At 36.5% G+C, this 12,450-nt stretch overlaps 1 protein-coding gene across 1 annotated transcript in view; it reads right to left on the bottom strand.

Moving 5' to 3' along the window:
- The window catches only part of BRMS1L (BRMS1 like transcriptional repressor), a 16,627-nt gene extending 4,647 nt beyond the window's left edge, over positions 1–11,980 (bottom strand). Inside the window, exons 1-6 of the mRNA XM_005417485.2 lie at positions 11,879–11,980; positions 8,422–8,549; positions 5,682–5,761; positions 2,493–2,589; positions 2,016–2,099; positions 695–759 (exon numbers count right to left, since the gene is read on the bottom strand). Of these exons, the coding sequence (XP_005417542.1) occupies positions 695–759; positions 2,016–2,099; positions 2,493–2,589; positions 5,682–5,761; positions 8,422–8,549; positions 11,879–11,967 (543 nt within the window). The 5' untranslated portion in view covers positions 11,968–11,980. The remainder of the gene's footprint in view (positions 1–694; positions 760–2,015; positions 2,100–2,492; positions 2,590–5,681; positions 5,762–8,421; positions 8,550–11,878) is intronic.
- Positions 11,981–12,450: the final 470 nt, after the last annotated feature.

The following is a 12,450-nucleotide window of genomic DNA, read 5'->3' on the forward strand; positions in this document are numbered from 1 at the left end:
ATGTGACAGAAAGAGAGAAGTCAGACAAGTTCTCATATAAAGGTCACATTTTACTTCTTGTTCAGGTAAGAGGTACAGGGAAAAAACAGGATAGAAACTGACTCAGCCAACTCCCCACCAAGTTTCTGAATTCACCTAAGTGGTTTGCTATTCCATAAACTGGGATGCACTAGGATATTAGGGGAAGCTTTCTGACTGCAGGTGCAAGGCAAGAATAGCATTTCATTACAGCAAGATCCTTCAACAGTCTTACAATCTAAAAAAGGCATTATGCAATTAAAAGTTGGATTTATTTTTTCAAATATATCAATTGACTAAACAAATTTCTCTTCATCTAAACCACGACTCTCTCGTAATCTGAGAAAAACGCAGCTCCCCATTTTTATGTAAAAAAAGTGTAAGTAAAAAAAAAGTATAAGCAAAGCACATTTTTTCATGGAAAATTATGGACTCCCCATTTCAAAGATATCCTCTTGCACCCCTTTAATGGATTCCTCTCTATGATTTGGGTATAATCAGAAGAAATAGCAATAACACAGCTTGAAGAGAAAGGATTAACTGACTACTGAAGAAATAAAAATCTATTTAGTGTTTTGATCATGTAAGAAATCCAGTTACACATTTTTAAGCAGCAGAAGGACTAGACATGAACCCAACTAAATCCACAGACATTGCATTCACCCCTTCATCTTACCTTCCTTATTGTTGTCCAGTCTTCAAGTATATCAAGGTCTTGTAACATATAAACTATATAAGGGCGTGGAAATGTTAGGGAAAACTCCTTTGAACAGAAATAATAAAAATACTCTAATGTTTGTAGAAAGATATTAATAGGTCTGTTCTGCAGATCGTTCACAAAAAGCATAGCAATACAAAGTAAAAGCTCAGTGCAAACACATCCATCTTTGAATTATGCAACCTAGAAGTACACTTTAAAGAATTATTAAAAGAGGTAATAATAGTAAGTAGATACTCAGGGTACTGGAGTTCAGCAAAAGGATAGGATAAACAGCTGAGACACAACCATTCCATTCCTAACAGTTCAAAAATTATTCTATTTGCAATAATTCAAATTACAATAAAAATTCATTGCAATTTCAACGTACCACTGCAAAACAGCACCTACACTAGTATCAGCTTAGATAAAATAATTCTTTTTGCAGTATTCCGCATCATGTATGTTCATGGGAAAAGTATGGTCAGCACCACATAGCTGAATATCAAATATCTAAAAACAGGAGGCAGAAAGGCAAAGCTCCCTTCCTTAAACTATCAGTTGCAAAGTAAAAAATGTGTATTAGAACAATAAATGAACTTCAGAACAAAATTCCATATAGTACAGCTATTCCATTTCAATAGTCTTCACTTTCTACTTTGTTTCTACCCATTTCATCTGTGAAAAAAAGCTTAGCAAAAGGTGCTATGGATGTTTAAAAAAAGAATCTCCTAAAATGGAGAGCAAGCTTAAACTTAAAATTCCCTTTGAAATTTTAGAAATCTTTTAACTACTTTCAAATTTGTTTTTCTCTTAATAGCAAAAAATTAAAAACAAAAAGCTGGGTAACATTTCTAGTATTTGCTTTGCATTTATCTGACAAGTTCACAACTATTTCTAAACTAAAATCAAAAAGAACAAATTCATTTACTTTAAAACTGAAAGGATTTTAATCTTTATAAATAGCCGGAAATTGCTGAGATTTTATACCTAATACTAATATATAATTGGTTCTGCTTTTGCCGTGTAATTATTTTTCTTTAATTAGAAAAATCAACTTTTAGAAACATTTTCTATTTAAAACTAGTAGCTAAGTAAGAGAATCTTAATTTCAATTTTCATGATGGGAGGATGCGTCAACATGGCTTCTCTTATCTGAATAAGAACAATGTCTGCCATGCAAAAATCAGTTTTGATAATGCATTATCCCTTCAACTTCATATTAATGACACATGCAATGAAATTAGCTATAAAACTGCAAACACTACTAGAAAAAACAATGATTTCAGTAAAAGGATATCTGATACAACAACAGGTTTCTTCTTATCTGGGCTAAATGGATCCTTCCTTTTCTTCCTGGACTGGAGCTCATCATTCCATAATTCTGAAAAGATATAATAAGAACATGCTATGAATCAGAAATATTTACATACTTAGCTCTTTTTATAGCAGAAAATATTGTCCAAAACAAAAAAATAACATTTTCAGGTGAGAACAGAATTCTGTTTCTGAACAGAATAAAGGTGTTTATTCAAGATACAAAGAATTATAAGATTATGTAGACACAGATTAATACTCTCAAAACACACAAGGGATGCTGACAGCTATTAAACCAAAGCTGAAGTTTAAATTCAACCCCCTGCCCAAAGTCTACAGCTGAACAGCATTCAACCAGACAATCTAAAACTCATCAGACATACTATGTGTAACAGTCAACTAATCAGTACCCAGTAGATTAAAAACAAACAATAAAAAAGCAAACTGAATTTCCATCCACCTGAGGTAATGTCAATGCTATGTCTGTCTTCTTCAAGTCTTCTAATCTTCTCTTCTAGTTCACTTTGTACAGTATCATATAAGAGAAGCTTCTCACTCTGTAAAAGCAAGGTTACAGATTTTTACATTAGTGAGTTCAATAATCTAAATACTGACAATTTAAGGCATCAGTGGAAGCAACATAAGAATAGCTTTTTCAGAAGCCACAAAGCATATGACATCTCCCTCTATCCACTTTCTTAGCATGAGATCCTAGCTCCTTAAAGACAGCACACTAGCTTAGCACAAGTGAAAATATAATTAAGTACTTATCAACTACTGGTACCAAGAGTAATTAAAAGCATGTAGGTATCTTTCCAGAATAACTCTTTGCATTCTGACACAAATACAGTATTTTTGTGGATAGAAAAGATTTATTCACAATGGGTAACTAAAGTAGTAGTCTCTAAGACACCTTTCATTACAAATCACAAAAGCTAATGTTTTCATGGAAAGTGTTTTATAAAGCTACCTCCTACACTAAATTACACAGTATCTTACAGATCAGTTACTCTTTAGCATGAAAACCCACTAAATTCTCTAAAAGAGTAACTTGGAACTAAGCTGAGTTCCAAGCCTTAAGGAAAAAACTTTACTGCTCTTTCACAAGCTTGCGCATTTCCAAAACTATGAGTAGAAAAGACAGCCAATTGTTCGATTTTAACATTCACTTTCAGTGAACAATGTCTTCAACAACTCTGGAAAACAGAGAGCTTGGACTGACTGAAAAAACACAGTGTAAGCAGCTCAAGTCAATGCATCCAGCTATCTGCTACCATGTCTCTGTCAGAAGTTGCAGTTCCTTACAGCCAAATGAGCAGATGTCTGCACCTCAACTGCTCTCACCCACAGCACAAAGAGAAACTTCCCTTTACCTGTGTTCAAGCTAGTTTGCTAGTGAAGCAAATCAGTCAAGCAATGGACAAAGAACCCTATTCCACTAAATGATTGTCATGCTTACCATTCCCTCAAGTTACAAACTATTCAAATTCTGAAGACCTCCTTTCACATATTTTTCAACCTGTGATTATAGAAAACATTTCCCAGGGTGAACTTAAAAGGCAGAAGCCTCTTTACATATATCTGAAGTGACAATTGAGTGTTACCTGTTCTGAGACCATTTTAAAATTAAATCGAGTTTGTGTTTAGACATGTGCTCTGCTTCACGTAGCTGGTAAGAAATAAGGTGTGAAAGCTATTACAGGCATCAGAGGCATTCTTGCTGAATAGTTATATTTCAGAACAACAGTAATTCTACAAGCAGCATTTCTGACTTAATAGAGCTTTTCCCCCCAAGAGACTTGTACTGGATGGTGAATTCTGAATGTTTCACGTAACAGCAAAACAAGGGACAAAGACCACCTCAAACAGGAATAATACACAGCCAAAGCAAATCATTCAATCATGGATAAGAGACCTTCCAAGTCTTACAGGATTCTGTCCAGCCTCAGGAGTATTCACATGGGCAAAGACAGCCAGTAACAAGTCATCCTTCATAATACCTAATTCTTTCCCAAGGCATCAAGAAAATGGAAAACTTTTCTAAAGTACACATGCCTATTCTTGCTTTATTAGTATAGTAGGTACCAGGAATTCTGGAATATAGTGAACCACTCAGAAGAAAACACCTTTAAGCAACTGTAAGGGGGCTGAGGAGTACTGTGATGAAAAGGATCTGAGCAGCTATGTACAGCATTGGACATACATGTACTTGAGTGTTTGTACTACAGTATCCAGTATTTAGACACATGAACAGGAACCTTTATGTTCAAGGAGAGAAATATATTTTTCTTGTAACTGCTTTTGAAATGACAGCTCTATCAGTAGCTTTCTAATGCATCTCAAAAAGACTTTGGTTTTGTTATTAAATGTAAGGCATTTTTTGCTAAAATTATGTCAGATCTTTTAGTTACTTTCCCGGTAATCTTTTTACAAAAAAGGTAAAAAATCATGTGGGAATCTATTAGTAAGAACTTGATAATGAAAAAATAAGAAGACTTAGCACTACATATGTGTGTGTATATATATATATATATATATATGCAAAGCCAAACGAATAAAAAGCTCTTCAACACCCTCATTAACAACTCAGACATGGGTCTTGAAGAAATACTAAGTAAGTTTGCCAACAACACTAAACTGGGTGGGGCTGCTGACTCCCTCAAGGGCAGAGAGGCCCTGAAGAGAGACCTTGACAAATTAGAAGGCTGGGCAATTGCCAACCAAATGAAGCTAACAAAGAACAAGTGCTGGATTCTGCATCTGGGACAGGGTAATCCTGGATGTAAGACAGACTGGGGAATGAGAGGCTGGAGAGCAGCACCACAGAAAGGGACCTGGAGGCTCTGGTTGATGGCAAGCTGACCCTGAGCCAGCAGTGCCCTGGCAGCCAGGAGGGCCAACCCTGCCCTGGGGCGCATCAGGCACAGCATGGCCAGCCAGGCAAGGGAGGGGATTGTCCTGCTCTGCTCTGCACTGGGGCAGCCTCACCCCAAGTGTTGGGGGCAGTTGTGGGCACCACAATATCAGAAAGCTATTAAGCTACTAGAGAGTGTCCAGAGGAGGGCCAGGAGGATGGTGAAGGTTCTGGAGGGGAAGCCATATGAGGAGCAGCTGAGATCATGTGGTCTGTTCAGCCTGGAGGAGACTGTTCAGCCTGAAGGGAGACCTCATCTTGCTCTTCAATATCCTCAAAGGGGAAGCAGAAGGGCAGGTACCAATCTCTTTACTCTCATGACCAGGGACAGGATTTGAGGAAAAGGCATGAAGCTGAGCCAGGGGAGATTTAGGTGGAGTATCAGGAAAAGGTTCTTCACCCAGAGGGTGATTGAGCACTAGAACAGGCTGCCCAGAAAAGTGAACCCAACTTGTCTGAAGTGTTTGGACAACACTTCTAGGCACATGACTTGATTCCTCTGTGTCCTGCACAGGGCCAGGAATTGGACTACATGATCTTGATGGGTCCCTTCTAAATCAGCACATTCTATGATTCTAATTTTGAATAACCTCTTGCATGGGCTTAAATATTACACAGCAGCTGCATTCAAATACCAAATAAAAGCAGTAATAAAAACATGCACTGAACCTGAAAAGCATGACAGACAGTAAAGTTAGATGAGATTAGCTATCAATGTGAAAGAGCTGGCACAACCTCACAGTGCTGTCGAGAGGCTTGAATTTCACATTCATATTTGTTCTTCACAGATTCCAGACAAAGCTCTCTATAGATACCTGTAATCAGACAAATTACAGCGATATTACTTTCTTTAGCAAATATCTAACTTCAGAATTCCATTTTAAGACTGCCTGCAAGTCCCAACACATGCACACAGCAAAAATACAAATATATTACATTAGGCACTTAGAGTGGCTGGCTGCTTAAAAGAATAAAAATAAGAACAAGTAAATCCTTAATTCTGAAGATCTGAGAAAATGAATGCTATTTTAATTCATTCTCCTGTCAGTCAATAAATTACACCAGTGGTCACACTAACTTTAGAAAATATATCTATTTCATATTTCTGATCAAATTATCCTGAATATTATCAGTTTTCAAACTTAACTACTCAGTGGCCTCTTCTCTTTTCTAATTAGAGTTTAAAATAAGGTTTTGGGGTTTTAAAACAGCTAGAAAACTGATTGAAAGAAAAAGGTTTTACAAATTAAGATTTGGAATAATACTTACTTTATAATGCATTACCTTATTAAATTACAATAATTAACAAGACTGTTTCATTCTTAAAAACAGTCACCTTGTGATTAAGGGTACCACTTCTAAGCATTAGGAGCATTTTTAGACATTTCTGGAAATGTGTCCACTAAGCAGCTGTAAAAAACCTGAGAGATATCTGAAACGTAATATCTGGCAAGCATCTATAGAACTTGATTTAATATATTCAATGCATTCAACAGAAAACACTTCTATTCCTTCAGATTAGAAACTTAAGGAGTTAAGTTTGCACACAGTGGTGGTGTCTTGCAACTAAAGAACTTCCAAAACCAACTTCCCTTATAGTTCAACTTACTATAAATGAACACTACTAGGGGAAAAGAACTACTAGGAGCAATCTCTCTGAAAAACAAACCACTAAGTATTGCGTCAATCACCTTTCCACAGTGAAGCTATTCTAGAATTCAAAATGTTCTTTTCTTACATTGCTATGTTATGCTGGCTCTTATTTTCCTAATATTTATGGCTGACTGGTATATTTAGATCACTGTTTATTTGCCTGAAATTGAAAAATATAGGTATGAACTGTCCTAGAAGAAACAGTTGTTTTTCTGACTTGCTGTCATAGTCAAGATCCACATTTTGTGTGAATAGTGCCTTAGAGAGCCAAGGAACACAAGTTTCTTTTCTAACACAGATGCAATTATATCCAAAGTTTAGCTAAATATAGTTTAGTTAAGGGGTTTTGTCACCACTTCCTCCCCTTTCTTAGGCAACCATAGGTCCTTATGGCTTACTTGCTGGAAAGCAAGTCCTGCTATTACCCACTTCTGTCAAGGCTCTCAAACAGCAGGAGCACATAAACCAGTTCTGCAGTCTCTTGCTTTCTCTGGAATAATTTTATTAAGGTCATTCAGTTGGGGACAAACGGGAAAAAACCTCCTATTTTCTATTTTCAGTTTCAAGGAAACTGAAAATTTTAAGCTGGGCTTTTTTTACATTGAAACATGGCTCTTCAATGGTGTTGAAGTCCAATCAAGAGAATGTATAATATGCTGCATATCCCATACCTACCTACATGAAAGCACTGATGGACAGCCACATTTAAAACTGAAAATGAAAGGCCTGGATTAAGGTTGCTTTTATATCAAATCTTTTGCAAGTTTAACTGAGATCCTCCTGCAAAGCCTAAGTCGGCTGCTTACGACTAGTCATGTAAATTTGGGCTAAGAACTTAAAACCCAGTAAGGCTGGGTCAGCAGTTGAGAAAAAGCATTATAGCTAAGATCTGGAGGGACAGAAATGCAATAGATCAAAAGATTTCTAATTCTCAAAGTCAGAAGTACCAATGAAGACATACTGGGTAGTACTGAAACAGCACTAGTATTATGAAAAGTATAAGGTGGCCTGCCATTTTTCAGCCAGCCTGCACCATGTTTCTGCTAAATTTCTTAGAAAAGACACTGCTTCTCTGCCTACAGAGATCACAGGTCTTTTGGCTTTCTGACAACCTGTGTTATGTAACCCTTAGACAGCTGAATCCTCCTAATGGACTCAAACTGTAACATGAAACAAATTTACAATAGGGAAGTACAGAACTTTGTCTTCCTATAATATTACCATTTCATATGAATATATGGTTGTATACAAGTAGATAAACGTTCTTGCCGCCTTCTATGAGCACAAAAACCTGTATAAACCTTAGTTTTAATAACTAAAATTCAGTTTAGAGAAAAGCACCAAGGACAGGAGGTTTTTCCTCTTTCCCTAGACAGAACAGAAGGATAGGAACAGAGGAGAAGAGATACAGACTAGAAGAGCAGGCAAAAATGTTATTGCATTAGATAGCAAACATTTCATGACATAGTACCTACATATCTCTTCAAGAGTGACCATTGTGTAGACTTGATCTCAAACCTGACTAAAAAAATTATTAACTTTTACTCAGTAATTTTGTTCTTACTACACAAAGACAGGCAGCTATTAAGTGAAACATTTTAAAAAGCCATATTTTTAGTGGGATGTTATCAGGCAACTTATGCACGGAGATAAACAACATATTCATTTTGATTTAAAAACCACTTGTTCTTTAAAATTATGCTACAATATTTCTAACTTTAAAACATGCTCCTTCAACAATTCTAAAGAAAACAGAAGATTAACCTTAAAATGCATAACAAGTTTATACTTTGAAACAGCAATACTCATTTTACATGCCTACCTGCCACCTTGGTTCGGATTTGCATATTTTCTTGTAAAGCTGCCAATGGTTCTAAATATTCAGGTGCTTTTCCAGCTATGACCTCTTGTAGCTTTGCATCCACTTGGCTTAATCTTTCTTTGTAGAGTCTTAAAGTAATAGAAACCAAAATATGTATTATATTTAAAATAAAACAGAAGTTAGAAGAACTATTTCTTAAATAAGTATTTGTCATCCCTTTGTTAATGCTATGGAACACTGAAATAAAGTAAGGATTTGCTAGCATTTGAACTTTCCAATACATATTTTCTTTTTGAACAACAGTATCCATGTCTACCAAGCCTTTCTGAAAAGCAAATGCAAACAATCAGAAGTGCAGAAAGGATAAAATTAAATGTATCTCCATCTCCAAGGAAGAAAAAAATAATTGCACATCTGTTTATAACAGAACATGAATCAACATGGAAGAGGAGAAGAAAAGGTAATACAGTGCATAAGAACAAACCCGGTTATGTCATGACAGAGAAGGATAGACAGTTTGTCGACAGAAATGATCATTCACATTTTATGTTCACATATCTGCTCCCACACTACCACAAACCAAGGAAAAAGAGATGCAGGTGCTTAATAAAGCAACCCTCAATTCATCTCCTGTGAAAATCTACATTTTGCATACTATTATAAATACCATGAGATAATTTCTGACATATTACATTCCTGCCAAAAGGAAGTGTAATTAAAATATTTTTATTTTACCTGAAATTTAGTCAGTCCATAAAAGCTGATATTTTCTGGCAGACAATGAATAAATCTGCTTGCACTTTGAAGAATTTAATGTAATCTGAACTACAAACATTTCAATCTCAATAAAGCTCCACGTACTTGTAACTGTTAGTGTTCCATGTTAGAATCATCAATATAACTAGCTCCTCCTGCTCTCATTTTTCACCTTGCACCCCACAATCAAAAGGTGTAAAATTAAAGCAAACATGGACAAACTCTATAAGTGTTACAAGCACATCAGGTGCTACCTGTTTACATAGACATAACAGATGTCCTTGGGACAAGGATGCTGCTTTTTACTTATTTAAAGTGCACACGTTAAGTAATTAATTAGACAAAATAAAGTTCATGTATACTGATCTATCAAGACTTCTGAAAAATAACTGCCTGTTCACCTTGCCACCAGGATTTGTCCTGCAGTCAGCTAACACAGCCTGCAGCTGATCAAACCCCAGTTTGCTGGGCTTAACCCTTGATGAGCATGCTCTGCACAGAGCATGGTGGTTAGCACAGAGCTACAGCAGAATTATTTAGCCAAACCATAAGCCTGGGTGCACAGTGCACCTGACTGGCTCAATCACTAACATTTGACTACACAGCACCAAGTACCACGTACATTAAAGCAAGCAGTTATGGACAGGGTGCTGTCACCACTTGATACCATGCAATAGTTGATGGCCTACAACTATTTATCCAGTACTTTCAAACAATGATTTGTCTAAAATGAATAAATGCTACCGAACACTGTAAATGCTAGTTATAACATCCAATTCCAGTTTCCCTGAAATGGATGAGGAGACAGACCCAATCATTACACCACCTCTGCTGTTAGTTGTGACAAAAATCCCATTGTTTATGCATCTTTTTCTACTTTCCCAATGTCATCATTTTCCTATTCACAGCTGCTTCTCCCTATAATCCCTCTTCCATCATTCTAATGCTTCATTTCTGGTATCCCCACCATCACTGTTCTTCCAGCCCACACAAATACCTCTATCTCTGAACTAACCAACGTGTCTCTACAACGCCTGCCTCTGTATACCACAGTCTTACCACTTCTCAAACACCATTTATAAGCCTTAAGCCTCCAGAAGTACTTGTTTCCTTTCTCTCAGGACCACCCTCTGTCATATTCACTTCTTACAGATCTGTTTTCACAAATTGTTTTCAGTCATCCAAGCTGTTGAGCAGATGGCTGACAGTTTTCAAAAGCTGACAGTTTTCCAAATGCCAAACCACTCAGTACCAACCGGCTCCAGTACTCATCAGTTGGCTGTATTTCCCAGGTTTTTCCATGCTCAGCCCAAAGAGCAGGACAGTCTTCTCTAGACACTGCAGCAAGGAATTTTTTGTTGGGCAATTCCTCCCAGGCCCTATTATTTCCAGACCTCACAGTGCCCTGTTATGCAAAGCAAGTTTTATGTCTCAGCTCTGTAGCAGAAAGAACTATCTCACAATATAAATATGTATCTGAACCATAAGAACAACTAAGTTTTCAATTAAAGAATATAGCCCAAGAACAGACCAGGTCTTCTCAAGGTTTCACTTACCAAGTACCTTATTAAGTTAGTTGCCAAAATACCACCAATTTTAAACTTGAACAGATGCACCTAACTTAAAACAAATTTAACTTCACATACACTGCTGGAGCTTGTCCAGAGAAGGACAATGAAGCTGGTGAAGCGTCTGGAGCACAAGTCCTGTGAGCAGCAGCTGAGGGAGCTGGGGTTGTTCAGCCTGGGGAAAAGGAGGCTCAAGGAGATCCTACTGCTCTCTACAACTACCTGAAAGACGTTTGCAGCGAAATGAGGGACAGCCTGCGCTACCTGGTAACAAGAGGCAGGATTAGAGAAAATGGTTGCACCAGGGGAGGCTTAGATTGGATGTTAGAAAAAAATTTCTTCACTGAGTGTTTAAGCATTGGAACAAGCTGCCAAAGGAAATGGTGGAATCCTTGAAGTGTTCAAAAATATACACAGATGTGCTGCTTAGAGACATGGCTTAGTGGTGGAGCTGGCACTGTTAGGTAAATGGTTGGATTTCATTATTTTAGAGGTCTTTTCCAACCTTAATGATTCTATGATACAAATGACAGGCTGCAAAAAAAATGACAATTACTTTTAAATAACTGTGGCTATTAAGTTTATCTCTTCTTTTTAGTAGGTTTTTACTAGCTAATTATGTAGGTATTATGGCAGACTGAGAGATAACAGTATTGTCATTTTATTTTGGTTTGCAGTAATCACAAGAAACTTTCATTGATACCAACTATAAAAACGACTGCTGTAAAAAAAACCCCAACCTAATTCCTTGCTTAGCAAAGACAATGCATTTAGGTCTGTCCCACATATATAAAAGCATGAGAATGATATTGAATGAATAAGTAATTAAACAAAATCTCAAATTTCCCTAAAATGCCAATTCCTTGGTTCTACTAGGGAGTTTGATGCAACAGACCAAGACTAGCCTTTCACAGGAACAAGATTTCAAAACCATCCTTACAGCAAAACAAAAAATACATGAATACACAGAAACATTCTAGAGTAACTGCCTGCAAGTAATTTCAGAATTCCCAGTCCTTACTCTTCTCCAAAAGTAGCATCCACATATATGAAAGACAAGAAACACCGGCTGCACACAATATTTTCATGGAATGGATCCTCAAACGAGGCACTTGAAACATTAAAATACTTACTGATCTTTAAGGTCTGTAAATTGCTTTTCAAGATTGGACATTTCATCTAAACATTCCATTCTTCTTCTTTCACAGTCCTCATCATCCATTTCTAAGAATAAAATAAAAAATTTAACAATGTAATACAAACCAAATAAACTGAATATTTTGTTTCTTGTGAATGCGGAAGGGTGCCTGAACTAAAGCCATGAACGGTTTCCCTCTTATATTATTATTCTCATAAAGCAGAATATGAGAAATCACTTGGCACATAAACTACAAAAAAAGAAGCCTAGATCTAATTCTAGAAAAAACTCCATAAACAGCAATTCTTCTTCCTCAAAACAGGAAAGAACAGCACTGTAAGATCTCAATAGGGTAATTTCATGACTGAAATACAAAGAATAAAAAGAATGCATGAAACAGAAAAACTAAACAATGTTTATCACACCAAACAAAATACAACATTAAGCATGAGCTGTTATAAGTCACCACTGAAAATTCAAGTGTATCCTGGGTTAGTACAAACAAAAGCAATCCATGGAATGCAGGCACAGTTCAGTGCTTATAAAATTCAAGACTTGTTTTATTCC

The sequence above is a fragment of the Geospiza fortis genome, unplaced genomic scaffold (assembly GCF_000277835.1).
Source record: "Geospiza fortis unplaced genomic scaffold, GeoFor_1.0 scaffold54, whole genome shotgun sequence".
Taxonomy (NCBI): domain Eukaryota; kingdom Metazoa; phylum Chordata; class Aves; order Passeriformes; family Thraupidae; genus Geospiza; species Geospiza fortis.